The sequence below is a fragment of the Talaromyces proteolyticus genome (genome assembly GCF_021365285.1).
Source record: "Talaromyces proteolyticus strain PMI_201 chromosome Unknown BGW36scaffold_5, whole genome shotgun sequence".
Taxonomy (NCBI): Eukaryota; Fungi; Ascomycota; class Eurotiomycetes; order Eurotiales; family Trichocomaceae; genus Talaromyces; species Talaromyces proteolyticus.
Window position 1 is genome coordinate 439,664 of NW_025764281.1, and position 26,702 is coordinate 466,365.

The 26,702-nt window shown below is 48.8% G+C and overlaps 8 protein-coding genes across 8 annotated transcripts; 4 read left to right on the forward strand and 4 right to left on the reverse strand.

Moving 5' to 3' along the window:
- Nucleotides 1-599: 599 nt before the first annotated feature.
- Nucleotides 600-1,577, forward strand: BGW36DRAFT_396196 (uncharacterized protein; the record flags this gene model as incomplete). The annotated part of the gene is made up of 4 exons (XM_046218131.1): nucleotides 600-783; nucleotides 861-960; nucleotides 1,026-1,106; nucleotides 1,211-1,577. The coding sequence occupies 4 exons, from the start codon at nucleotides 600-602 to the stop codon at nucleotides 1,575-1,577; spliced, it is 732 nt and encodes a 243-aa protein (XP_046072870.1).
- A 912-nt stretch (nucleotides 1,578-2,489) lies between these two features.
- On the reverse strand, nucleotides 2,490-2,969 carry BGW36DRAFT_376018 (uncharacterized protein). The gene has a single exon (XM_046215835.1). It carries the CDS (start codon nucleotides 2,862-2,864, stop codon nucleotides 2,544-2,546), a length of 321 nt encoding a protein of 106 aa, XP_046072871.1. The 5' UTR covers nucleotides 2,865-2,969; the 3' UTR covers nucleotides 2,490-2,543.
- Nucleotides 2,970-3,440: 471 nt separating this feature from the next.
- Nucleotides 3,441-5,295, forward strand: BGW36DRAFT_426115 (putative transcription regulator; the record flags this gene model as incomplete). The annotated part of the gene is made up of 2 exons (XM_046220218.1): nucleotides 3,441-3,538; nucleotides 3,618-5,295. 2 exons carry the CDS (start codon nucleotides 3,441-3,443, stop codon nucleotides 5,293-5,295), a joined length of 1,776 nt encoding a protein of 591 aa, XP_046072872.1.
- A 436-nt stretch (nucleotides 5,296-5,731) lies between these two features.
- BGW36DRAFT_376019 (uncharacterized protein) lies at nucleotides 5,732-7,290 on the reverse strand. The gene is made up of 2 exons (XM_046215836.1): nucleotides 7,119-7,290; nucleotides 5,732-6,958 (listed from the first exon to the last, which is right to left on the reverse strand). Exons 1-2 carry the CDS (start codon nucleotides 7,138-7,140, stop codon nucleotides 5,988-5,990), a joined length of 993 nt encoding a protein of 330 aa, XP_046072873.1. The 5' UTR covers nucleotides 7,141-7,290; the 3' UTR covers nucleotides 5,732-5,987.
- Nucleotides 7,291-7,448: 158 nt separating this feature from the next.
- BGW36DRAFT_145469 (DASH complex subunit Ask1-domain-containing protein) lies at nucleotides 7,449-9,070 on the forward strand. The gene is made up of 4 exons (XM_046209468.1): nucleotides 7,449-7,578; nucleotides 7,646-7,752; nucleotides 7,837-8,776; nucleotides 8,873-9,070. The coding sequence occupies exons 1-4, from the start codon at nucleotides 7,497-7,499 to the stop codon at nucleotides 9,046-9,048; spliced, it is 1,305 nt and encodes a 434-aa protein (XP_046072874.1). The 5' UTR covers nucleotides 7,449-7,496; the 3' UTR covers nucleotides 9,049-9,070.
- A 538-nt stretch (nucleotides 9,071-9,608) lies between these two features.
- BGW36DRAFT_145474 (putative Rho GTPase activator Rga) lies at nucleotides 9,609-13,538 on the reverse strand. Its single transcript, XM_046209469.1, has 6 exons — nucleotides 13,381-13,538; nucleotides 13,289-13,319; nucleotides 12,706-13,239; nucleotides 10,461-12,647; nucleotides 10,315-10,410; nucleotides 9,609-10,262 (listed from the first exon to the last, which is right to left on the reverse strand). The coding sequence occupies exons 1-6, from the start codon at nucleotides 13,456-13,458 to the stop codon at nucleotides 9,778-9,780; spliced, it is 3,411 nt and encodes a 1,136-aa protein (XP_046072875.1). The 5' UTR covers nucleotides 13,459-13,538; the 3' UTR covers nucleotides 9,609-9,777.
- Nucleotides 13,539-16,111: 2,573 nt separating this feature from the next.
- Nucleotides 16,112-20,492, reverse strand: BGW36DRAFT_145552 (clasp N terminal-domain-containing protein). Its single transcript, XM_046209470.1, has 5 exons — nucleotides 19,903-20,492; nucleotides 19,719-19,837; nucleotides 19,413-19,660; nucleotides 18,568-19,357; nucleotides 16,112-18,518 (listed from the first exon to the last, which is right to left on the reverse strand). Exons 1-5 carry the CDS (start codon nucleotides 20,356-20,358, stop codon nucleotides 16,439-16,441), a joined length of 3,693 nt encoding a protein of 1,230 aa, XP_046072876.1. The 5' UTR covers nucleotides 20,359-20,492; the 3' UTR covers nucleotides 16,112-16,438.
- A 742-nt stretch (nucleotides 20,493-21,234) lies between these two features.
- On the forward strand, nucleotides 21,235-21,606 carry BGW36DRAFT_426120 (uncharacterized protein; the record flags this gene model as incomplete). Its single annotated transcript, XM_046220219.1, has 2 exons — nucleotides 21,235-21,252; nucleotides 21,310-21,606. The coding sequence occupies 2 exons, from the start codon at nucleotides 21,235-21,237 to the stop codon at nucleotides 21,604-21,606; spliced, it is 315 nt and encodes a 104-aa protein (XP_046072877.1).
- Nucleotides 21,607-26,702: the final 5,096 nt, after the last annotated feature.

Below are 26,702 nucleotides of genomic sequence, written 5' to 3' on the forward strand. Positions count from 1 at the left end.
GGCTCTGCGGCATGGATGTCTTCAAGTGGTAGGTTACTTTAAGATCTAACACAACATTTATGCTATAGGGACTAGGTATAGGCACAAGGTCACTTTATACAGCTGGCTGATATCTTACTGAAACGCATGACGATCTCTACTATGTATGCTAATACTCTGCACTTTTTGCAGTATTATAAGCTGAATGGCTATAATACAAAATGCTGTTTACCCTGCTCTGCGTATTGGGAATTAACGCCGCACGGTTAACTTATTTATTTAAATAGATAGTTGACGTATTGCAAATAAATAACTTATATAACTTTATATATATTCTTAGACAACTAGCCTTTTTTAGCATTTCCGTTTACTTTTAGTGCCCACCTCCTTACTCAAGGCGTTTTCTGTATAACCAAATACATTTCTAATAGCTATATGATTGTTATCAGGTTTTTTTGCTCCTATTTACGGCGACAGCGAGGGATTCTTTCCGGAATTGAATTTAACATGAGGGCACATTGTACATGTACTCAACGGTTAAAAAAATACAAATACATATTAACATGATAATATTCTGTTATACGATTTAAGTGATCTAAAACGTTTGTTCGAAATCATGTATGCGAGATGGATTGTGGCTCTGGCTGTCTCTAGCGACTGGCTACTTGGTTTCTCCCCTAGGCACGGCTTACCCTGAGACTACCTCCGACTATAGTGACTGGGTTGAGTATACATCCGGCCTAACATATGCAGGTGTTGAAGAGATCTACTCTATCATTGCTACTGAATTTAAAGATTGGGTACGTCATCCTAGAAAGCTCTTTCTTATTTAACATGTTCTGGCTCATTGATCGACTACAACCCTCTCATTACCGCCTTAGGTTCCTGCTCTTTATCATCTGGGGTTTGTTATTGCGCGCAAATCAGTTTTGTTAGCACAGCTCATAGTTCGACTACTCCCACTTCACAGGTAGCAGCGATGTCCACCACCTCTCCTTCTATCACTAGCTCACCCACAACCACCGCTATCACTACGATCACTACAGGGGATTATGGCATCACCACTCCCACTCCACTCCTATCCAGTCAGGGGTGGCCACTAACTGTGCCAGGTTTTACCAGATTAAGTCCGGCGATACATGCCAAAACATCTGCACGCATCGTGCATCTCGTTTCTGGCTTCTATGAATGGAACCCCGCCGTTGGGTGTTGGGGATTACGTTTGCATTAGTATCGTTGGATATACACCTACCAGCTGCGTCCCAACCATCAATAGTACAACTACAGCCGGCAATGGAATCCCCACTCCGACACCGATCCAGAGCGGTATGGTCACCGATTGTGACCAATTCCATTTTGTTATCTCCAGGAATACCTGTGCCGGTATCGCATCTTCTACAGTAATTCCCGTCTCGGATTTTTACACCTGGAATCCTACCGTTAGTAGCAACTGCTCCAGCTTGTGGTTGGGATACTATGTCTGCATTGACATAATCGGCTATACTCCCAGCACAACCGCCGCCACCACATTCATAACGACTACGACGACAAGGAGAATGATATTTCGACCCCAACCCCAACGCAGAAAGACATGGTAAGTGACTGTAATAAGTTTTATAATGTGGGCATGGGAGATACCTGTGCCAGCATTGCATCTGCTGAGGGTGTTACCGCTGCTGATATCGAGGAATGGAACCCTGGGGCAGGTAGTACTTGTACAAGTCTGTGACTTGGCTATTACATCTGCGTCGGCATCTTGTAAGGAGATTGCGGGTTTAATTTAGTTGGTGAGATGTTCTTCGGGAAGAAACTAGTAGTCCGTGTGGCGATGAGCTAGGAGGCCAAAATGAGTCATGATTCTGGAAGTGGAGCAGGTTGCAGAAGCATTTTATAGTGAATAATTAATGAGTCTAATATCGCGGGAAGGAATCATAGTTTAAAGTTATTCAAGAAGCACAACTGGATGAGCTGAAATGTGTGGGTATTGTTAGTTGTTATAACAATTGATTTCCTAGGTTCAAAACCTAATAATAAGAATCAACCAGGCCGTGAAAATCGGCTGCATGATCTAGTAAGCAAATTACGCCTATTTTGAGTATAAATATGCTGGAGTTTATGTATTTGGTTCTCAGATGTTCAATTGATATCTATTCTGTAGTTCAAGGAAAGGAACCAAGGATTAGGGTTAGGGTTCCGGTTAGCGCCATCAAGGATTTCCGCTCGTTGTTCTCCGTACTACGATAGATTAAAATACGTAAGTTGAGACATATCCCGCGCCCTACAGTCACCCCAACCAATCAGGTGTTTGCTCTAGCTTTGGCTCGGTTTATGTCATACCAAGCCGAGTATGGAATACAGGGGAGAGAGAGCGAGCCCTTGTGTATGTACATATTCAACTGCAGTTGCAAGCTGTGCTACCAACGCCCGCGCAACTTCCAGCTCGAAATGGCGAATATATGGTCCATCTTTTGCATCGGAAAGACCCATCTTCGCCGGTCTAGTCACATAGCATACATGGGCATCATTTGGACCATTAACCTTGAAACTGTCCAAGATTAAAGATATCATGTCTCTCCCCGGCCTATTGCCCGGAAGCTGTCGCGAGCTGGAAAGGTCGGAAAGCACGTTATATTCGTGCAGATTTGAATCCGCTGTACAGGGACTTTAATCGCAACAATTTCGTTGCATCTTTCATCTTGAGCCAGCCAAATTGTTGAGTACGAGCCATGGCCAAGCTTTTGAACTATCCGGTAGCTATCGTGGAACTGATCTTCAATCGTTATGGGGTGGTAGCCTCCTACTTTGTACCTTTCCAATTTCTCCACGTCCTCGATGGGAATGTACAGGTGATACAGTATTGAGTCACTCTCTGATGTCTTGGACATGAGCGCAGATGTGGAAACGTGCACTGAAATTAACTGTGGTAGAGCGATTTCCCTGGTGTCTTGCCAACGCTGAGATGAAGAGAAGAAGATAAAGGGCCTCTGAAGGGACAGAAGTGTGTTTCTCATGCTTTCATTGGTTATAAACCTTCATTTTCTCGAAAAGATATAGATTGCTGAACGAACAGGTCTTCGCCTCAAGTTGGCCCGTTAACTCACCAGACTTGGATGACGGAAGTTACGGCGGATCATATATACAACCTTATCAAAATTTATTATATTACTATTCTCCGCAACCTATTCTAAATTCTAATAAAAATACCAATCTTTGTTATTATTGATTATTAAAAAAGGCCTAACCCTAACTCTAACTCCATGCTTTTCGCGGAAAAGTGGTGAGGTCATATGGGTTTCCGCAAACAGCTAGAATGTATTAAACACATGCACATAACCCAACATCACACAGATATCTTTCTGTTACGTCAATCTTCTTTCTCTGATACATAAATGATGGTTAATTAATTAATGCGAACAATCTTCCTTGCCCACAGTCTTCAAGGATCTGCACAATTGCCTAAAATGGGAGGCGGCCAGTGGTTTCCTCACGAGAATTCGACAGAAACACACTTGGAGGATCAGAGTTCTAACAATCTGTACGCCGTAGTCGATATAGGAAGGTGAGCTCAGTTTCTTCATTTTGAATGCTGGCTTTTTGTCTTGCTCTTAAACCCCGAGCAACAGGCTAACGGTGTCTAGTAATGGCATTCGATTCTCTATATCCGATCTCTCACCACCTACTGGGCGTATTATTCCTACAGTGCATTCTCATCGCGTCGGAATATCCCTGTATGATGCTCAATACGACACCAAGACAGGCTCTAAGATCCCCGTTTCTCAGTCTGTAATTCGATCTATAATTGGGGCAATCTTGCGATTCCAGGCAACTTGTGTACAATTCGGAGTACCGTCAAACCGCATTCGTATTGTTGCAACAGAGGCAACACGTACTGCAATCAACTCGGCGGAGATCGTCGCATCGATTGAGAAGACAACTGGTTACAAAGTTGAACTCTTAGAAAAGGCCCGCGAGGGCCTTCTTGGGGCGTGGGGGATTGCCAGTGGTTACTCGGATATTGAAGGGCTGGCGATGGATCTCGGAGGAGGGAGCACCCAAATTACATGGGTGGTCTCTCACGGTGCTGAACTTCATATAAGCCCGCAAGGATCCGTTAGTTTCCCTTATGGTGCTGGGGCTCTTTCAAGGACACTGGCCGAGTTGAAAAAGGGAAAAAGCAAAAAGGAAGCAAACCGTGCCGTCGAGAGACTTCGTCAAGAGATGGATAATAATTTCCGGGACGCATACAATAAGTTGGAAATTCCGGAACGTCTGGCTGAGGAGGCCAAAAAAAACGGTGGCTTTCGCATGTATATTTCCGGCGGGGGTTTCCGTGGATGGGGTTATCTGCTACTCTACCTACATCAGACAAAGGGTCGCCATTACCCAATATCGATTATCAACGGCTACCGTGCCGAAAGCGACGAGTTTGCGAAGACAGAGACCCTGAAGGAGATAGCTCGGACATCGGATCGTATATTCCGCGTTTCGGATCGTCGGCGAAAGCAGGTCCCAGCAGTCGCCTTCCTAGTTAATGTCCTGGCTGAATCGCTTCCGCACGGAATTAAGGAAGTGTACTTTTGTCAGGGAGGCGTCCGAGAAGGAATTCTTTTTCAGCAGCTCCTACCGGTCATCCGTCTACAGGATCCCCTGGAAGTCGCAACAACTCCATTGAGGACGCGGTCCGCCGACTCTATCGGCGATATGCTTCTTGGGGCTATTCCAACATCCTCTGCTGGGAACAGATTGTCTATCCCAAGCACACTGAATGTTCATGTGATTCAAGCCTTTGCCAATTCCATGTATGCGCATGCAGGTATCTCGAAGGAACTTGCTTCGACTGTCGCACTCTATAGCACTAGTACTGGTATACTAGCACAGGCGCATGGGATTTCTCATGGTGACCGAACTCGACTAGCTCTCATGCTCCAAGAAAGATATGGCAGCCACTTACCCCCGCGAGAAGAAAAGGCCAAATCGGCATTTCAAGATCTCTTAAGCGCCCAAGAAGTATGGTGGATACGGTATATCGGAAAGCTTGGTCTAGTACTAGGCATTCTCTTTCCTACCGGAATCATTGATTCTTTTTGGCCGCGTGTCTTACTGTCGGTCCAATGGGCGTCCAATTTAGGAAAGCGTCAGAATAAGTTCGGGATCGAGCTTACATTCACAGTGCATGCTACCTCTGATCATATGGCAATAAAAGAGATCCTAGAGAGAGCCAAAGGAAAAATAGAAAAGGTGGGAAAGAAGAAGAACAGGATTGGAGGCAAAGCTGGGTGGGGGGTAAAAATAAAGGTAATCATCAATATTACTTGATACACTGAAGAGAGTGAGATACATAATGCAAACGATGATATGATAAAAATTATGAAGGTGATTGGGATTAAATCGCTATTGTACTGATATTGGGTGTTAGTTGACCTACTCTACTAAATATGCTATCGCGGAATTCGACCGTTAGACCCACACGGGCACCTAAAAGGGTAAAAGAATGTCAATTGATTTATTTACACTATCTACGGATAGTGCAGACATGAGGTCCAGTTTTGGGTGTGTTGACTCTCTTGTCTGTGGCACTTAAGCTCTTGACTTGACCATTTCAAATGGTTGAGATGTCAACGTTACCTTTTTCTGTCGTCTGATTACCAATTATACATGTACTATATGGTAGATGTACAGTAAACTATACCCATGTATTTACAATACCAGTCGGTTGTTAGAGCGAATGGAATTCCAGGTAGTATAGTATATATATATATATATATATATATATGCCACTCCTAAACAAGCAATAGAACCATCAACGCCATTTATAAATCCAGACATACCATAAAAAAGCAAGCAAACTCCTCTGTCGCCATTCCAATAACCTGCCATTTACCTGAATGTAGTAACTATCCCTGATCATCCTGAGAACTCCGTGCGTAGATCAAAGATTATACTTTGACTAAGAATCAACAACCATCTAGTCGGTTCTACGAGTTGTTTTTTTCTTCTGGTAGAGTGATTCATTGATGGTGACCATCATCGCTGCTAACTACACTGCCAATCTCTGACCAACTGGCAGGAGTAGCGACCCCGTCCGTGGGCTGGCCCCATTCACTCATGGTACCATCAGAGGATGCCTCATCATGGACATGGCTTAGACTTCCGGGTACAGATGACGCAGTGGATAGGTCGTAGTCTCTAAATGGGTTTGTGGTATGAGAGGTTCCAGACGAAGGAACAGTAGGCTCACTTGGATGAGCGTAGTAATACCCAGAGCCCTCAGCTTCCAGATGATTAGGTGACCTGATAGGAGACTCGATTGGGAAATATTCAGACCGCGACGCTTGGTCGTGTGATGAATTGATTGACCCGGTAGAGACCCTTAAATCTGTCTCGGGGAATTCAGAGGTTGGGGTTAGGTCTACTAAAGACTCTGATGGATGGTGAGAGGAGGCTTCGGACACGACAGCTAGACGGAGGCGATCATGTTCCATCACTTCCATCATCTCACGTTGGGCCTGGAGGCGGTCCTCAGTAAGAGGTTCCGACGCAACAAGATCGCCTCGCCTCTGAATCAAACCCATATCACTTGTTTCGAGCGCAGTCGAGAGCGCAGTCGACTGTGCAACGGCAACAGTCCCGGACCTATCCGCAGTCTCTGAGCGAAGCCGGCCTTCATTATCCACCAAACTATCGAAGCTAACAGCTATGCTGCTATCAGAAGATTGAGTTCGTAGACGAGACTCCATGAACGCTCTGCGTTGCGAGAGCTCTTCGCGAGCCTTCTGTCTCCGTTCTGCGGCGGCTGCTCCGGGATCTTCGGTCATAGAGATATCTTGTAGCACCGACTCTCGCGGTTGGATTTCATCGCCTAGATTATGAAGAGCAGCGGCGAGCTTTCGGCGAGAGTTGTTGACCCATTGTCGGAACTGGGGACTTTCGTACACGGCAATCCCGGCAGCAACGATAACGGACACGCCGATGATGATACCTGGTATGAATGTCAGTACAGCTGCATACAATATATATTTGCAGAACAGCCATCGAAACAGATGAATGGAGAGTCAAATATGTGCTACAGGCTCATCAATAATACAGCCTGGCTGCCTAGTATATTTGAAACCGGCAGGAATGGAATGACGTCGACGAACCTTTGGCTATTGGGGCCGGCATAGCGATTGATAAGCCAGGTATGGCCGGCTGCGTATGTGAGAGTATTCAAAACTAGAGTTATGATCGGATACTGGAAGAAGCAGAGGGAGGATATCGCCGAGTCACGACATTTGGAGGCAGCCTTGTCGTTGCCTTCGCACGATCCAATAGACGATGACGACGACGATAAGCAGGAGCTCTTAACGCCGACGGCCGAGCTGCTCCCCGCACTCCGCCACGTGATGCAAGCTAGCCCTTATCCACGAGCCCTAGACGCGTCCTCCTCCGTTCCCTTGCAACAAACGCTCAAGAACCCAGTACACAGCTGATCCAGACACATATATTAATCCTCAACTCTTTGCGTGCTAATACCCACCATGGCCGGCCCAGCGCAGAGGACCCTGACTCTCACAGAGGAGCTGGAGAAGCTAGAGCAGTCCATCACCCTGACGCTACAAGGTAAACAAACCAAACCAGAACAACATCAGAACAAACCCCAAAAACATTGCTAAGCGGCCCATTGCAGAAATCGACAGCAATTTTTCTCGTGCGCACAGAATCGTCACTACCAGCATTTTGCCCGTCGTCGAGCAGTATGCCGAACAATCTAAGGATGTCTGGGAAGGAGCCAAAGTAGGTTCACAACACTGCACTACACTACACTACAACAGGATCGCAACATGAAGAAGAGCCAGCTGATATGATCGGGATCCATAGTTCTGGAAACAATTCTTCGAGTCCAGCGCCAACGTCTCGCTGTCGGGCTACGAAGAACAGCCAAACGAGGATACAGAGCACGAGCAGACAGTGACAGAAGACTCGACGAATATCACCACCACGCACACTGACGACGACGCATCATACGAGACGCCTTCGTCCGAGCATGGCAATGAAGTAGATTTCTCGTCCCTCACCATATCCCCGTCGCACAGCACACCGCGGGCGACAGCTCACAAGACCCGTGCCAGCGAATCGCCTTCATTAATGGCGTACTCGACGCCATTCGATGGCCGCAATACCACCACCAGCCGCGAAGACGACACCTCCACACTCCCCGAAACTACAGCCACCCCCGTCCGATCAAAATACCACCCCTCAGAAACACCCACATCATCTCCCTTCCTCCCACCACCCTCCTCCCACAAACCTGACGTATCAACAGCAAAGCGAACCAAAGACACCACAGACCCGGTCCTCCACCACGTCCTCGACAAAACATACCGCGTCCAAGCCACGCCACTATCAAAAGGGTTCAAATCCACCAAATTCGCCATCTCCACACCCAAAGACAAACCCACCTCGCGTTACGCATTCGACTCCCCACTATCCAGCCCAGAATTAGAAGCACCGAAACTGCATGACGAAATCTTCTCCTCCCCAATGAAAGGTCTTTCAACTCCTGGTAGCGCTACCAACCGCGCGAATCAGCGACGACGTAGGCAGAGTACTGAAAAGAAGACGCCGAAGCCAGGGATCAGCGTACTCACACCAGCAGCCAAGAGGATCCCGCGCTCCGGCAAGAGTGGCTGGGAAAGCGACGAAGTCGATATTAATGAGGGGTTTGACGACGACGATGATGATACAGATGCCTTTGGGATCAGTCCGCCGAAGACAATGCAATTCCATATTCCGCATAGCCGGTTACTGAAAACGCCGGGTAAGCCACCTCTTCCTCTTTAATCAAACCTTCACTGAATTTGTTTTTTTTTTTTTTTTTTTTTTTTGGAAATATTGTGACTAACGACTCGTAAAGCCAAAGAAGCGTCGAAGCGCATTGTTGAGGATCTCCTCGCGACGGCCGGTGGAACTGGGACTACAGCGGACGATCTGACGGGGGGCTACGAGGTTCCGCACAGAACAGGGGAGGACGAAGAATATAGTCCGACGGTTGTTCGAAGTGGTGCTCGTTTGGAAGATGATACATTCTGATCAATTGATATTGTCCATGCCGTACTGTACAACTGAACTTAGGATTAGATCTGGAACATCACACTACATATACATATACAGTCGCTAGGACATGTACGCTTGTAATTATCATATGCATGTGATATTGTTGGATATGTTGTAATGACTGGATGATTGAAAGCTATACATGTGGATTGGATTGGCTTGCCGCTGCCACGAATAGAAGCTCCCTCATTCTCACTCTGGCAATAAAGTACAGTACAGGTAACCGGTTCTTTCTTCGTCTCTTTTGAGACAGGATTTAGAGACAAGTATAACGACAAAGAACAGCATAGACGATGGATCACAAAGCAAGAGGTATTCGAGCTCTCAAAGCAAAGCAGTCGCTGTAGCAGAGAACGACCTGCGTCCATCTTACTTTTCTTCAATTTCAACCCAAGTAATAGCAACAACAAGAACAAACAATAAGGCCAAGCTGTATGGAAATTGGGTATAAATCGTGAATGAACACAAAACCAGTGATGACAAGACAAGACAAGACGAAGAAGACGTGCGCTGAAACGCTCAAGGAAAAAAAAGGGGGGGTTCGGGCAATCAACAAATTCAAGTGTTGAGGGTGTCGTGTTGATTTTGGATCCAAAAGATGAGATAACCTAGCACAAATAGGAAGGGTATTTTGTATAATTGCAGAAAGAAAGAAAAGCAGTGGCATAAGAAATTTTCATCTTTTCATAGGCATATGCAGGAACTTTACATGAATATTTCCTGGCAATTCTCCACGATGAATTTCAGAGCTTCATTCTTCTTTTGCACATCAGTCATCTCACGAGCAATCTCTTTGGGCCGCATGATAGTAGGAGCAAAGACAACAGCGACATTCTGGCTGGTCATGAGATTCTGCTTCTCATGCTCCACGACACGCTTGAGGTGGAAAACAAGGAATTCAAGCACATCACGATGCACACGAGGAAGAGTTTCAAGAGCGGCACGCAACGCCTCAATCCGACCAGAATGTGGAGTAGCCTCGTTTGTCTCAAGGACTATGTCGTAAGAGTCGTAAGTGATGAGAGGCGTGGGAAGTTTGCGGAAATACTGTTTTAGGGCCGAGGTCACTGCATGGATATCCAAATCAGGATCGGATATATCAAAGTCATTGGCATGCTCAAATCCATCTCGGATGTTCTGGGTGACAGTTGAAGCGCCCGATTTACGGTAGATTCCCTCTTCATCCATACCTATTGAAATAATTATTAGCGATAGCCTAAATTTAATAAAGAGTAACCATACCTCGAAGCTCAACCTCCTGAATGCAGCGCGTGACAATAGAAGGGATAATACTTTTCTCCACTTCCATTCGTTGGTCCAAATCGACTCCAAAGAGACCTAAGCGATGGTATTAGCAGAGTCCTGGGATCGTTCAGCAGCAAACTTACTTTCGGAATTAACAGAAGCAGCATCAGCCAGACCTTGGTAGCTGCCATTCTGTTGAGTTTTCCATGCCGCTTGCCGTTTCTGATTGCCGAAAAAGCCAAATCTAGGCTCCTGCGTTTGCGAACGCGGCATAGGTGAATTTCCTTCTACACTTTGTACAATACCATCAGGTGTGAGCTCCCTTTCACTGGAGAAGGCTCCTTTGAGTCCTTTCGTGACCCCCTTGGCAACTGTCTGACCGCCTCTTTTCCAGTTAAACTTGCGCGGCTGACCTTTACGAATGCTGACAACTTGCGGCCCAGGCACAATGGTGGCCGGTTCGGCTTCGTCTTGAATTGTCATGGTAGAAATAGAACTAGCGAGATCGCCCTGCCTGCCAGCATCCACCGAGCCAGTTGATTTTTCCTTGCTATGAGAGTAGATGCCCAGCCCATTGGTGGGACGAGACGCATCGACTGTGGAGTTGGCTTTGTAAATTCCTTGAATCTGGTGAACTAACTGATTGTTCAACTCTGCCAGTTGAGCATTCTTAGATGAGAGTTGTTCAAATTCTTGGAAGCTCTTGTCTTTCATGCGAGAGAGATTTGCAACCTCCTCAAGCAGGGTTGTTCGTTGTTGCATAAGCTCCTCGATTTGTGGAGAGAATGAATCTTTCAGTTGCTGGAGCTTCTCTGCAAAGCCACGAACGACATTATTTGTCAGCTTGGCTAGGTCCATAGGAGCACTACCGTGTCTTTCCTTTTCCAGATGTTCAGTGATTGCTGCCAGTTCACGCAGAACCACTTCCTTTTTAGTATCCAAGGACACCATTGTTGACCGCTTCTCGCGCAACTCGCTGTCAGCTTGTTTCACATCAGCTTGAGCATTCAATGCCTTCTCTAGCTCTGTGATCCTTTGATCTCTTTCTATGATTCTTTGCCGCTCTCTGCGCAGCTCACTCTTAAGCCAACTCACATCCTCCCGATGCTCAGGCGAGCTTGTACTAGGGCTGCTAATGTCTTGGCCAAATGTGCCCCCGTTGACTGGAGATTTCGGCCACTTGTCTTTAGACAGTCGGTGGCCCTTGTCACTGAAACTGCGCCCGTGACGAACGGAATTTGAAACTCGTCTCATAAATGATTCACTTGATTCTTGCTGGTTGAGTGCTTCAGCTCCCAGGATCCTAGCCAAATCTTCATCCATCGAGAAATCACCGCCACCACTATATCGCAGCAATGCAGGCGGTGTATTCGCCTCGATTCGCGTCATATCTGACCGAACCGTCGCAATAGAACCATCACGGAGACGGTCAATGTCTCGCGAGGGCTGATTCGGGCCTACAAATGTATCTTTGGACTGATCTGGAAGCCCTGACGATTGACTTGAAGGTGAAAGCACGTCCTCATCATTTTTCTCCGAGGCTGCAAAAGCTACATTCGGTTTTTGCTCGCCATAAACAGGGGCTTTGCCAGAGCCAACATCTTTGCGTTGAATTTGGCTTGACACATAGTGCTCTAGAGAGTCACCTCTTTTAGGAAGGAATTGCATTGTGTTTGATGTGGGAAGAGACCTTCCCGAATCACCGGAGCTATTCTCATTCAACTGGCGGGGCTCATTTGACGGGCGGCCTGACACTGTCGGTGTTGAAGTAGGAATAATCGAGGCTACCTGGGAGGAAATATGGGGTACTTTCGACGTGTCTGCGGTAGCGGCACTAGGTGAGCTTGTCGACGAAAGAGATGTACCATCCTTGGTCGCATTGAGATCCGACTTGGAGCTTTCAGTCGAAGTGGATTTCCTTCCCTTGGGAGCCTCCTGTAATTTGAAGTTGTCTTTGCTTTCGCTCTTACTGTGAGCAATTTGGGGAGTGGGATCTTGACGCCAGTTACTAGTATCAGATTGCGTCGTCTGACGCCCTTTTTCTTGGAAGGCAATATGGGAAGCTGACTGCTGGAGACTTTCTTGGCGATCGGCAGATACGTGGCGCGACGAACCCGCGGGTCGAACAGGATCAAAGTAATCTCGCGAAGGCACACGCGCTTCATTAGCTACATCATCTCCACGGGATGCAGGGCGTTCATCGAGAGTTGGATCGAACGCAACGGGTATTAAGAACTCATCCCCAACTTCCATCTCTGACTTGGTAGAAATTGCTGAGTAACGCTTGTTAGAAGAGGGACGGTAGGCACTCGACGGGAGGATGAGATTATCTGGAGGGAATGATTATTAGCCATTTGGTCATATACGTTATTGGCACAGCAAAATTACCCTGGTTCTGCGGCTCTGGTTGGTTACCGGGTGAGGCATCCACCCGGCCGTAAGTTGAATTCCGTTGCTCTGAAGAACGGTGGTGGGAGGAAACATCTGGGGAAGCAGAATACTCCCTTGATGGCGGAGGCTCAATCTCCCGGGGTGCGCGCTCTTGCTCCAAGCCGGGTGGCAGTGAAGGTAGACTCTTGTCAAGCTGAAAGTTGAGCTTCTTCGCGGCGGTCTTTTTCTTGCGCCGTCGTTGCATGAGCGACTCATGGCAGTCCATGCAAAATATACCCTGCGATGTCCTAGCATAGCGAAGGTTCTCGATTCTCCTCTTGCAATTGCGGCATTTGAAGCAGTTGGCGCAGAATGCTTGGTCGCCGGTTAGAATGGCTAGGTCTTCGATTTTGTTTCCGCAGGAACTGCAGCTGTATGTGCAGTTGCTGCAGATTAGAGACCCATCACCAAGGAGCAGCAGATGAGCATCAGAATCGAGCAATGTGTTACAAGTGTTACATCGGAAGCAATCAATATGCCATCTGTTGCCCGCTGCAATACGATTAATAAAGCGCTACCAGGAACGATTGATCACACTCACCTAATTCAAAGGCCTTTCCTTCTTCTAGGATCTATTGACACAGCGCGTTAGCGGGGGCAAGGCGACCTGGTGAGTAATCAGAGAAACCATACTTCTCCACAGCCCTTGCAAGGGTAAGGCACATCGTCCTGATCCATTGGGGACTCGGGATTGATTGATGGGGATTCCATCTCAATATCCTGAACAGCTCACTGGCTGTCTTTTATCAAAGCCGTCGCTCAAACACAGGGGTTATCGGTGGTGGTCGCGCATGAGAAGACGAGCGACGACCGGTGGTGCGGACGAGGCAAGGAATCGCAATGCCGCTGACGAATGATGTATAGGGGGCGACTCTGTCATATTCAGCAGCAGTTAGCCGCCATATTTCACGTGTGCCATGACGCATACCGCACGCAGCGGCCGTTGGCTGATGGTCTCATGAAGGCGAAAGCCGAGTGCGCACCATGGAACGAACTCGCTCGAGTATCGGGGAGGAACAAGTAGCAGTCAACAACGTACCAATCTAGTTCGATGGGAAAGAAAAGTAGAGACTCCAACAGCGATAATATTAATATATTTGGACGATGCTCGCACAGAGAAAGCGCAACTTCAGATGCACGCTCTGATGCGTGCGGGATCCTTGTGGTCGCTGGGCGGCGGCGCGGCGAACGGAGGAGAGCTTCGGACAGTCGCCGATGGGAGACAAGCCAAACGAAGACTTGCCTGGCGAAGTAGTCCAGTAGAAGAAGCAGGCGAGGGGAGGGGGGTAGGGGGATGGGGGATGAAGGACACAGGATGGAGAAGCGAGGATTGATTAATGAATCGTGGTGGTTAGTGGTAGTTAGTAATTAAGTGGTGGTGAGTGAATTGGCAGTTTGAACAACGTGCTGGTCGAGGTTCTGGACTCTGGCTGGCTCCTGCGGCCGGGGCGAGAGGGGGCCGCCTTCCACTGCTCCTCCCTCGACAGCTCCTTCCCATTATACAACAAATATATATTATATCTTATATCTTATATCTTATATTTATATGTGTGCATATGATATTATTTATATTCTTCGCAATCGCTTATTTTCTTACCATTAGCATGCACTGCTCTTTTGGATTTACGGTTGGTTGTCTGGCGTCTGCTATATGTACGTGCCCGCGCACGGAGCCATCAGCGCTGTCACTGTCAATCTCAGCTGCAGCAGTCCGTCCATCGCGCCGAACAAAGACATTATCACAGAGAAAGCGCACTGCTTTGTTGACGAGGATACTACGAATGCGACTGCTGGAAACTGAGAAAATAAGGAAAGAGGAAAAGAAACTAGGTCGGTGAGGGGAACGGATAGAACGCGGGTCCTAGGTGAGACGGACGGGTCGTGATGAAAAGGAGACTGCGTACACACTCCGCCGAGTAGAGAGGACCAAGTCCTACAGTGGGAGGAGTATGATATAGTTACAGCTAGCCCGCCGCAGTCCGTCCTAATTCTAAATATGTATTAACAATATGGCCCGAGCGCGATGGCCGTGAGGAGACACGACTTGTCTTTGGATCAAGAATCCCGACAAATTGCCAATCTTGATCCTCGTGCGACGACGGCAGGCAAGCAGCACCTCAGATCGCACAGGAACAGAATTGGCAGAATATCATTCATGGCTGCTGTCATTGGTCCCGAATGTGCCTGGTAAACGCGCGACGCCAGGGGTATACAGGGCAGTAACACCAGGAGGGACCGAACCGGCGAGGGGTTAGTAGTTAGTCTTGCGGATGCCGGCGGTGGGCCAGGAATGCGAGGCATAAATCGAGACCCCTGATTGACTGGCAGGGCTCGCTAGCTGTGCTAGAACGAGAGTCTAGGGTCAACGCTAGTAGAGATAACAGCCACAAGTCAAGAACCGGAATACTACAGCATCTTAGGAGGAGTAGTACTATGAGACTCGATCAGCGAGCGTGATGCACAATAATAATCAAATAGTAACGGACGTAGGGATAACGGCAAGCTGAAACGAGCCTTCCCATGGCTGAGCCGTCTCGTGGGTCTCCTAACCAGCGCATATTCTTCTCGAACGTGGCTGATATCTCATGATCGTTCCGCCACGTATTCAATGAACACAATTATTATTATGCTTTTCCCATCCCTGCCCGGACAGCTGTCAGCTCCACATTCCAGGTCCTAGGCATGAAATAATTACAGTACGTTCTGTCAAATGTCAGAAATTGCATTGGAATGCCATACGCCCCACACGTCACTATCCCACTTTCCCATCGACTCATATGACATCTGTGTGAGCATAGCTGACGGACGTAGCCAGATGTTTCAACTTGCGTCAACACGGCAGGCCACCGCTAGTTTGGCGCGCGAGCCACCTCACCCTAGTCTCTCAGTCTGTCAGACTCAGTATGGCTGCACTATGCCAGAATAGTACCATCGGATCGGGACACGTTACACGGCTAGATTCAAAGACTCAAATTAGCAGCTGGGATTACATATTGCCAGGATGCTTGATCAAAACACCTGCATATGTAATAAACTAATAGTTAATACACCGTCGGCAATCTGTCAAACAGACTCATGTCCAGACCGAAAACGCAATGCATACAAACCGGGTCAGCGTCTCCATCGGGCTTAGCCCAGGAACATGAAACACGCGCCGAATACGTGTTTCAACCTGGAACGCAGCGGTGCGACCAGTTTACTTGTAGCTACGAACATAGTACATATTGCATTACTACTCCTAACAAGGAATGATGGGACGGCGTCCAGATTCTATGAGATGTAGCCTTGGAATACTGAGGGGAAGGTTTATATCCTGGTGATAGGAATTGATAATTAATGTTAGATTAAGTATGGTGCCGAGTCCATGTGTCAAATTGCATGCATGTGCCGCGTTCCCCGCGTTATTCGCGTTATTTAGCCACCAGGCAATTACATCAATTGACTGCACACTGCACTGGGCGATTGTTTGACTTGGAAGTGTAGCGATAAAATTAATTAGATCAAACCAACTCCAATCCTGTCAATTCTGTGAACCGTATCAAAAAAACAAGTAGTAAAGCCAACTCCTGTACATTCCACATCTTAGACAACTCCAGCTAAGACAGGGGTTGGATCAAAGAGCAAAACAGAATTTAAAAAAAAGCAAGCCGGAAGAATGTAATGTAATGCATGTATGTACAGACCTACAAGATCAGTCGCTGCGATGCGATGCAGATGCTTTCTTTGCAATAAAGTATGTCAAAAGATTCCGATGATCGTTGCCAGCAGAATTGATCATACGCCAAAACGCCTCTTCGTCGTGCATCATCTCGTGCAACTCGACGCAATACTCTGTGACGGCGCGTCTAACATCAGGCTGGGGCTGGGAAAGACTCGTGTTTCCGAATTTGCCGAGTCGAGTGATCTCGGGCTCGTTGAGTTTCTTTTGGTGCTTGTTGAGACGATGCAGTAGGCCTGTGAGAACGTAGATGCCCATTGTAATCGCGCGGTAGCCCTCGTCGTCGTGTTTCTCGGCCTCGACCAGGTCGAGCACGGCGGACATGACGCCCTCGGGCTGGCAGGAGGCGACTATGTCTTCTGCGGTCTCTTCGAGACCGCTGACGATGTGGTTGGTGAGGTCGTACTGTTTGCGGGTGTTGAGGAGGGAGGTCATGATGCGCGGGTAGTAAGCTGTGAAGTAGGTCTCGTTGTATGCGAACATCAGGCGGATAGTCACGAGGATTTGCGTCTTCAGATCCATGGAGCGGCTGGCCGGCGACCGTTTATCGTCGCTTGGTGCTTCTAGTGCGTCGAGCAGCGCTAGGAGCATTTCATCGTACTTTGACTCGTCGCTGAATATCGAGCCGTGGTATTTGATGAGCCCTTGCAATTTTCGGTATCCGTGAACATCTAGAGCTTTCGCTTTGACGCGTATGATGCCCTTGTCGATCATTTCTTTGGCCTTTGTAAGATCTTTTGATCTAGGGCTGATGCTTCGACGTCTTTCTACGACTTCAATTTTGCCCCATGTTCGACGAGTGTTCTCTGAGCCATCAGAAGGCAAGGTAGTTTCAGCACGAGTGCTTGAAGGGATAGTTATTTGCTTATTATCGCGCGGTGCCGGTGTGTTAGGTTCGTTCACCGGAATTTCTTCCAGAACAGGTTTCCGATGGTCAACCAAGGCAGTATCTTCGTTGCCAGGGAGTGTCTTGTCAAGGGACTGCTGAGCTTCAGGGTCTTCGTAGACTGTAAGACCTCCAAGTCTGGGCTCATGTCTTGGCTCATGCCTTGATTCGTGTCTTGTATCATTGTGGTACACAATCCGAGGAGCGACCGGACTTGGTATCTTGCTCGCCTTGTCTTCGCTTCCATGCCGGGAATGACGCGCATGAGGCGAACCGATAGCCGAAGCTGTAACCCTTGACTCAGTGCTATTAGTTCGCGAGTGCGCCATTTGTGTGTAAGAAGCGGTTTGCGTTTCGATAACAGGCGCATCGTTTTCAATGATGTGCCGGTCCTCTACTGCCCCAATCTCATCGTTCATAGCCGCAACATGTGTCGATTCTGGCGCATAGTTTTGATTCATTATTATTTGCTCAGCCGCCTGGCTATCTTCATGTAAGCCAGGCTCAGCGATCTCGTTATCTCTTGCTAATTGTACGACATCCTCCGGGTCGCTCTTTGGTCCGGGACGCGAGTCGCTGGATTTCAGACTTGAAATGTCCAGTCGTCTAGTACTACTAACTGGAGGGAGCCCTGTTCTTGATTTTGGTCGTGCAGGTGATTTTGTACTCGGTGTCGTAACCGACTTGGTTCTAGGCTTGGCTGGGCTGACATCTGGGCTGAAAGTCTTCAGATGCGAAGCCGCGCTTGGAGGTCTCCTATCAGCATAAGGATCGGCGGTAGCAGGCCGTGTGATTTCCGGGCGTCGCGGTTTCACGCCCGGTCGCATGGGTGCTGATGACAACGACGAAAGATGGCTTCCTGTGGGAACTCGCACAGTGCTGCTGCTAGTTGTAGTCTTGGATGCTGGAGTTCGAGATGGAGGGCGGGTTGGTTTGCTATCGGCAAACGCAGACTGCGCAGACTCGGGACGCGGTGGGATGTTCTTCGCCGCCGCGGCTCTCTTCTGGGCTGCGATGGTTTCTTTAAGAGCTTGGCGTTGACTCGAGGCAGAGACGCTGCTAGATAGCCCGGCTCGAGGACGACTGTCTGAAGAAACAGTAGCATTCGGGTTGGATGGATCTTTCTCCAGCAGGGATTTAGACTTGGTATCCAGTGTAGACATTATTCTGTAAATAGAGTCAGCTTAATTACTTGGAATTGTGTAAGTGCACATACTCATCAGCCCTATCCGGCCATATCTTATAAAATGTCCAATATGTCCCCCGCATGCTTTCTCTAACCCCAGGGTTGGGATCTGAGAGACATTTCTTGATGCATTTCTCAACCAGATCCAAACCCCCACCGTGTTCAATAGAACTCTTATGCCGGGCTTGTTTGATAAGAAGGGATTTCAGCCAACCAGTCGCATACAAGCGCGGCTGGACGTTTTTATCTTGGCAAGCAAAACAAAGATGCTGAAGGATACGAGGAACGTAAGTGACGTTTTGTATGATTACATCAACAGTGGTATTGCCGTTTTGTGCACTGATTTTTTTCATTCCTGCACAAACCTTGATCATATTTTGTAGTAACATTTCCACCATATGATCAATCGCTGGACCGCAGGTTTTGGCGATTTCCTGGATAAGAAGGCAGCCGCCCGTGGATAGGGTAGTACGCAATGAGTTGACAACCTTTAGGATTCCATCAAGAAGGGATTTGATGCCTGCAAGAAAGTGCTGTGAAAAGGATTGAGGAGCATTTCCCCGGACTAGCCTGCGAAGGGTTTCGATCGACTTCTCCCGATGTATCCAGTTTTGCTCTGATTCCCTGCCCTCGAAATGGTACGACATATCTCGAACCATATCATCAATTTCGCGATTTGAATCCACATAAAGAGGCTCGACATCCTCGTTCTCTATCGCGGCAGAAGCAGAAGCGGCCAGGGAATCTATGCTCGCGCTGTGAGACAGGGCAGATATATGCTTGTCCACTTTGGGATGCGGGTGAAGGCTGATGTCCGAGTCTGTATATGAATGTCAAAAAAGGTTCAATGAGGAAGTGGTAGTAACTGATATTACCTTCTCGAGCAATTCCAACGCGGCTTTGAGGGCGTGCAGAGAGGACCGAGTTCGGTCGAGGAGGGTCATCACGATGACGAGAGACGGCCAAGCTACTTCCCGGACGGCGTGATTCTGAACGACCATTTGGTGCGGCATCATGATCAGAGACACCTAAGCCAGAAAGTATCGCAGAAACAATCGATTTACGGACTCCGTTCTCGGAAAGCTGTTTTTTGAGGTCTGACTTGGCTCGGGAGGGTGCAGTTCTGAGACCAAACTTAGAATTTGATGCTTAACAAGTTTGATATCTATGTTACTACTTACTGGAATATTTCGATGACGGTATTTTTTGCGCATTCTCGCACCCCGCTATCGGCATCTTCTAAAGCGGTGACAAGCGAAGGTACATGGGTACGGAACAGAATATTGTGTTCTCTGGTCATCTATTGCGTTATCTGTTAGAATTCTTCGGTCCCCATCGTTGACAAAGCGAATGATAATGACTTACAGTAGCTAACCAGATCATGCTCATCTCCTTAGCTCGTGGGTTCTTACCTACCAAGGCAACTCCAAGAACATTTTGCTCAACCTCCTGCGGGGCCGCAAGCCAGAGATCGGTGAAGGCTTGAGCAGCTTGACTGCGAAGGCGCTCTTTGTGATCCCCAAGACGTTCGAGACATATGGAATATATTTGACGCGCGTGAAATGCGACTAGGCTGTGGAACTCCTGGATATACAATCGTTTCAGGAGATGCCCCAAGGTGGAGAAGCCGGCAGATGAGAGGGAAGAATGCTGTGCGGATATCGCAACCCGGATGCTTTCGAAGATAGGCAAGACAGCTGCTTCGGGCACATTCTTCTGTTTGATGTCGGATTTGAGATTAGTCAGACCGGCTATTTTGGAGTCAACCGACGTGTTGGGGTTTTTCAACGCAACCAGCAGTTCAGACGCTCTGGACTCCATTTTTCTGAATTATAACTAACTCGGACGGTGATTGTCACGCGGGATAGATCATCGAGGGCAGTTCGGTCGTAAAGTGCGTCGGAAACGCGAGCGCGACAATGAAAGCAAAGGGGTGGCGTCAGTAAGCGAAAAGGAGGCAATGGATCTGAGGTAGTGCAGGATGTAGCGACGCTTGAAATTGCGTTCAATGCAGTTGGAAAGCGCAAGGACAAAGGATTCTCCACTTCAGGTCGGCACGGAGTAATTCAAGGAGATGTTTGATAGGAGTAATGCAGACAGTCGTATTCGAGCCTGGCGCGCTGGTCGAAAGCAGACAATGCTCCAGACAATGCTCTTGAAGGAGTTGATAAAGGCTTTGATAAATGTAGGAGGCAGGTCGATATACGACAGGACGAACCAGCGGGGATGGAGCAAAGCGCGAGGATTCGAGGAATCAGGGACACTGTGCCTGACCCAACTGATACGCGATCCTGGTTCCAAGGATTAGCGCCGATTAACGGTTAGCGCGATGGGCCAAGGCTGTACCGTACCTTATTAGGCGCGATAACCAACAGGAGCCCTTGCTTCTCAGGAAGGAGTTATAACTTAACTTGTCGCACAAGCGAAGCTATGGACAACACGCAAGAATGAGGGGAAATGATTGCTATGATGTGGAGAGATGGTTGTCCAGGTGCACGTTGCGGCGCTGAGCGATTAATAATTTGGTGGTAGCCTATGATAGCACAGCATGACTGCTGTTGTTGACGGGTGGGGTTGCCGCAGTGTTTATTGACGTCCTTCTACATTCAGCTCGCGGCCCAACTCGACCAGTTCCAACATTTGGGCGTTATCTTGGACGTGAGAGATCTAAATATTAATGAGGAAAATCCTGGCGGTATGCCTGTAACTTTCACAGTAAGCATTATTCAGTTCCGAGCTCGTCTGAATAAACACCAACAGCAAATCGAATAGAATCTCTACGACCGCGACGCGGGGCTCGACGTCGATTACTACCTCAATACGCACATGCCACTGGTGCAAAGGCTGCTTGGACCCGAAGTCATGATCTCGTGGAAGATATGGAAACTTCCTGGGGACAGCCCCTTCTCCTACGAAGGCGAGGTGGTCTGGGGCAGCCTTGAAGCACGGGAGGCCGCCTTAAAGTCCAAGGAAGGACTCCAATGCATTGCGGATCTCCAGAACTTTGTGAAGAAGCCCGCGATGGTATTGCTGCGCGAGCCTGTGGGTGAGGGCCCGGGGAAACCTTGAAGGACTGTCCAGCATAGTAGCAAATAGATAGATCGTGTACATAACACTATAAGACTTCAAATGTAGAACATTTGGAGACCTATATTATAGTCGGAATTTATTTCATTATATACATATGTAATTGTAGTTTTGGGTTGGTCAGAAAATATATTGGGATTCTACTATATAAAATAAATTGCATCAATTGATGTAACTCTTGATATAAATCAATTAACTGCAGGTTTGCGCACCTGGATTTTCTAATGCCTATACACATTAATGGGGAAGAAACTCACCATTATCTACGACCAAAATAATACTTGATCAAAGCAGGAACAAATCACGCCGTGAAACTAGTTATTACCGTCCCATCCTTCAGTGTGGTTCGATGACAGGAAGAGATAGACACGACGAGGTATCACCTCCAGTATATATGTATAAATGTTGTAGTTCCACCAAAAATTGCCTCAGGCTGGTCCTTCGGATGTGTACGCAGAACATCCAGTTGTTGTTTCGGATCTCAGCCCGTTATCTTGCACCTTCCATCAACTGAGCTTCTAGATGTTTTGCGCCTGCGCCGATTCTCGTGAATTGAATTAATCCAACGAGAACTGTCCCTAGCACCATGAGGATTGCAGCCATGACCCCTGGCGCACAGTCAAGACCAAGTGTTTTGAACATGGTTGGGTCGTAAAATGGCTCAAGCTATATACCCATTAAATAAGTCCGATGTCAGCGGAATGCGATCTGGAGATATCGAGGGATGTAAAGAAGAAAGCGAAAGACACACCTGCAAAGGCCCATTCTTGTCTTACAAGGTTGAGAACCAAGCCCGCCTAAGCAGAGCGACCTGGATCACAATCCATAATATACGTGACAAGGACAGTTCTATTTAGCTGAAACTCAATAGAGGCCAGGGCAGCATCTATGTCGGGTGATAGTAATAGTATCCAGTGGTCTCGACTAGCCCGTTGAAGGCAAATCCCCCAAATGACCAGCCCCATGGCTGACAGAACAAAACCTAGGTATGCGAACCTCAGTCGGTCTTCGTTCACTCGCTTGTTGTCCCGTTTGACAGTCCTTCATTTCGTCCAACGGTCAGAGCCGAAGCCACTGATAAGATCACCCAAGACGAAGGCGATCAGAACGGTAATATGCTGAAGACCAATTCCCTCAGCAGTAAGATTGAACGGTTACCTGTATAGTTGAGGTGCTTGTTGTGAGGCCCTACATGTTATAAGAGGTCTATAACCCTTCGGCGCCTCTGAGGCACCTTCGGAGGACCTCACAGCGCCGCTGCCAAGGCACTAGCTAGCCGAGACACTATATAATCCGCACCTGCGGCCACATATGCCGCAGGTCAGCAATCAGTCTGTATCTAACCGAGCCCTACGTTCGACCAATAAATCCCAACGTTTGCCTGCTTTCCAGTAACCGTCTCACATTCTGATTGCTCCAAACCTCATGGTGGAAGGTTAGCGATCGTTCGGAAATGGTCACCACCAGAAGCACGCCGGTGGCCGCTGCCCCTGAGCAACTCCCGAGCGAGTCAAAGGGGACAACGCCCCAACGCGAATCCAGAGATACTGATGAGCTCGTGGAAATGCCACAGGGGGAACACCAGGGACATAGTTCCGAACCGGCGGCCACAAGCGAGGCCTACACCCAACTTACCGAGGAGCAGTTGAACTCTATGACTCTCTCCGAGTTGGAAATGGCCAACGAACGCCTAGGGCGGCAAGCCCGAATGGCGGAACTGAGGCAGAAAATACTGCAGAATCAAAACCGAATCCGAGACCCCACCTCCAAAGGTGCGGGTGTGGGGGAAAAGCGTCCCCGAACCGAAACACTGGGGGAGAAACGTCCCCCGAGGTTCAAACTAGACCACCCCTACAGCGGAAGAAGCTATAACGAGTACGAGATGTTCGTCGGGAGAGCCGAATCCTGGTTCGGGAGATATTCGGAGTGGTATAACACATATCCAGAGCATAAGATTGGCGAAGCATCGGACAACCTAGATCAACCCCAGTTCCTGCAGTACTCCCTATTCCAGAAGGAACGCGGGGGTGCGGTTAATGTGAGCTGGGATGACTTCAAGGGCCATCTCCGTCGAATCTTTAATGACCCCGAACTCCTCCGAACCGATGCCCTACGCCGATATACCGACGCGAAGCAACGAGAAGAACAGTCCGTATATGAGTTCGCCCAGTTCCTTCGGACGCTGGAGGAACAGATGGACCTCCAATACACGGAGGAGCAGCGGATGAAACAATTGAGCGTCAAGGTTCTCCGGAGCATACAGGCAGAGGCCCAGAAGTACCCGGAGAAGCCGAAACACTACGAAGGGATGATAGCATTCCTGCAGAAGGTAGAAGATACCATGCCCGAACGTCAGAAGGCTAAGGCCGACAGACGACGAAAGCCCAAAGGCCCTGTAAGGGGATCTAGAGGGGATGACAGCTCAAGGGAGCGGCCAGGGTACAGGGGACGAGGGCCCCGAACGAACCCAGGACCTCCGAGAGGAGGATCCCATAGGTCCGGCATGAGCCGAGACCGAGATAGAAATCACATGAACAGTCGAAACTGTTTCAATTGTGGCCAACCCGGGCACTTTGCCAGCGACTGTCCCAAGCCGAAGGTCGAAGCAGGCCAGAGAGGTACGGACAAGTCAAAAAACTGAAGCCCCGGCTGTTGGGTGCAGCAGCTGCACTGGGGATTGAACCTGATATTGCACCGGAGAAGAACCCGCAGCAGGAACAACTACTAGTTGCAATGGTAGAGCTCCCTGGCATACCAGGGGCTCCCCCACTCCGGGCGCTCATTGATAGTGGCGCTCAGGGCAGTTTTATAGACCAAACCCTTGTAGAGAGGTTCGGGATGTACTCAAATAAGACACCCCGAAGGGTTAAGGCTGCTGACGGGCACCGGATCCGGTCCTATGGCCAGCATAACGTAGACGTCAAGGCTGTAGATACCGAAGGGCTACCCAGGACTACCGGATGTTCGCTGAATGCGGTGAACATAGACGGGTATGACGTTATCCTAGGTATGCCGTGGCTTCGGGCCGCCAACCCAGACGTAGATTGGGAAAACCAAACCTGGGGATACAGGGCCTACACCAGCCTAGGGAAGATAGAGATCCTTACCGCAGCTGCGGCACAGGGAGAGCTCCTAGCTGGATGTCTGGCTTACTGGATATTGCCTGATGCCCTCGAAACCGGAGACCTACGGCTGTGCGCAGCCAGGATCGATGGTGGGGGCCATATAAAAGTACTACTCGATGAACCCTTAGACTGGGAATCAGTAGCGAAATCAGACCAGAAGGTCCCAGAGTACCTTCGGGAGTATGAGGACGTGTTCTCGGAGAAGGCCGCAGGCATGCTGCCTGAACATACGGCGCATGACCACGCTATTGAACTTGAACCGGGCACGACTCCTCCCCATAGACCGATATACGGGCTCACCGAGTCCGAACGAGAGGTACTAAAAGCATACATAAAGGCAGCCCTAGAGAAAGGATGGATAAGACCATCGAAAAGCCCAGCAGGGGCCCCTATCCTATTCGTCCCGAAGAAAGATGGCAGCCTCCGCCTATGTGTAGACTATCGGGGCCTCAATGCTATAACAGTGAAAGACCGATACCCGCTTCCCTTGATATCGGAGACCTTAGACCGACTGTCGGGGGCCAAGTACTTCACTAAACTCGATCTCAAGGATGCGTATCACCGCATAAGAATAAGACGTGGAGACGAGTGGAAGACAGCATTCCGAACCAGATATGGCCACTATGAATACAACGTGATGCCGTTCGGACTAGCCAATGCCCCTGCTACCTTCCAGGCTTATGTTAATAAGGCTATGTCGGACTTGCTTGACACCTGTGTGGTGGTCTACCTCGACGACATAGTCATATATTCGGAGAACCTAGAGGATCATAAGGCCCAGGTTCGAGAGGTCCTGGAAAGACTTCGAACGCACCAGTTGTATTGTAAACTGAGTAAGTGTAGCTTTAGCACCGATACTATAGAGTATCTGGGGTTTGTGGTATCCCCAAAAGGTGTCAGGATGGAGGAGGACAGAGTCCGAACCATCCAGGAATGGCCGGAACCACAAACGGTAAAAGAAATCCAGTCCTTCTTGGGGTTCGCGAACTTCTACCGCAACTTCATACCGAAGTTCTCCAAGGTTACGAAGGCCCTGACCGAACTCACGAAGGGAACGGCGGGCAGAGCGTCAAAGCATCGGAAACAGGAGAAAACCCCTGGACTGCTCACCCCCGAAGCCCTAAAGTCCTTCGGAGAACTCAAGGATCTGTTCTGTCAAGAGCCCTTACTGCGGCACTTTGACCCTATCCGGCCTATACGGTTGGAAACAGACGCCTCTGGGGGCGCCATAGGTGCAGTAATCACTCAGCTGTTTGAGGATGATGCATGGCACCCCATTGCCTACTGGTCCCGAAAGTTGCAGGGACCGGAGGTTAGATATGAGACTCATGATGCCGAACTAATGGCCATAGTCGATGCTTTTAAGCACTGGCGGCAATACCTGGAGGGTAGCCGACACATGATAAGGGTCCTGACAGACCACAATAACCTGCGGTACTTCACTACTACGAAAGTGTTGTCCAGGCGTCAGGCCCGATGGGCAGAATATCTATCGGCATACGATTTCAATATAGAATACCGCCCAGGATCAAAGAATCCCGCAGATGCGCCTAGCCGCCGGCCTGACTATATGGAAGGCATAGAAGAGGAAGAATCCCTTCTCCCTACCTTGAAGGAGAAGCTCCGAAGGGGGGTACTCGCGGCTGAACAAAACGATATAAACCCTCCTCTTAGATATAGAGAATCTGCAAGCGAACCGGCGCATGAAGGAGAAGAACAGGAGGACCTTCTCGCTGCTAGCAAAAGTGATTCCCGCAGGCCCAAGACGGGAAATGCCCCTGCGGATGAGAGTACCGCCGCCGGTGTCACAGGGGATCTAGAGCTCCTGGTACCGCGGTCTCTGGCTACCGAAGCTATGAAGACCGAGACGGCCTATACAGATATGAAGCCGGATATGGAGGCCCTCCTTCGGACCTGCCAGCAAGGGGACGCCTTTGTATGGAAGAAGATGAA

What these genes read in the sequence shown, in the direction of transcription:
- BGW36DRAFT_376018 (XM_046215835.1), bottom strand. Translation starts at nt 2,864, where the DNA reads ATGTCCAAGACATCAGAGAGTGACTCAATACTGTATCACCTGTACATT.
- BGW36DRAFT_376019 (XM_046215836.1), bottom strand. Translation starts at nt 7,140, where the DNA reads ATGCCGGCCCCAATAGCCAAAG. An exon ending in GCCGGCCCCAATAGCCAAAG is followed by an intron (nt 6,959 to 7,118) that starts GTTCGTCGACGT and finishes CATTCATACCAG; the next exon opens with GTATCATCATCGGCGTGTCC.
- BGW36DRAFT_145469 (XM_046209468.1), top strand. Translation starts at nt 7,497, where the DNA reads ATGGCCGGCCCAGCGCAGAGGACCCTGACTCTCACAGAGGAGCTGGAG. An exon ending in CATCACCCTGACGCTACAAG is followed by an intron (nt 7,579 to 7,645) that starts GTAAACAAACCA and finishes GGCCCATTGCAG; the next exon opens with AAATCGACAGCAATTTTTCT. An exon ending in ATGTCTGGGAAGGAGCCAAA is followed by an intron (nt 7,753 to 7,836) that starts GTAGGTTCACAA and finishes CGGGATCCATAG; the next exon opens with TTCTGGAAACAATTCTTCGA.
- BGW36DRAFT_145474 (XM_046209469.1), bottom strand. Translation starts at nt 13,458, where the DNA reads ATGGAATCCCCATCAATCAATCCCGAGTCCCCAATGGATCAGGACGAT. An exon ending in CTTGCAAGGGCTGTGGAGAA is followed by an intron (nt 13,320 to 13,380) that starts GTATGGTTTCTC and finishes CTGTGTCAATAG; the next exon opens with ATCCTAGAAGAAGGAAAGGC. An exon ending in TGCTTCTGTTAATTCCGAAA is followed by an intron (nt 10,411 to 10,460) that starts GTAAGTTTGCTG and finishes ACCATCGCTTAG; the next exon opens with GTCTCTTTGGAGTCGATTTG.
- BGW36DRAFT_145552 (XM_046209470.1), bottom strand. Translation starts at nt 20,358, where the DNA reads ATGGAGTCCAGAGCGTCTGAACTGCTGGTTGCGTTGAAAAACCCCAAC. An exon ending in ACCGTCATCGAAATATTCCA is followed by an intron (nt 19,661 to 19,718) that starts GTAAGTAGTAAC and finishes GTTTGGTCTCAG; the next exon opens with AACTGCACCCTCCCGAGCCA. An exon ending in TGGCCGGATAGGGCTGATGA is followed by an intron (nt 18,519 to 18,567) that starts GTATGTGCACTT and finishes CTCTATTTACAG; the next exon opens with AATAATGTCTACACTGGATA.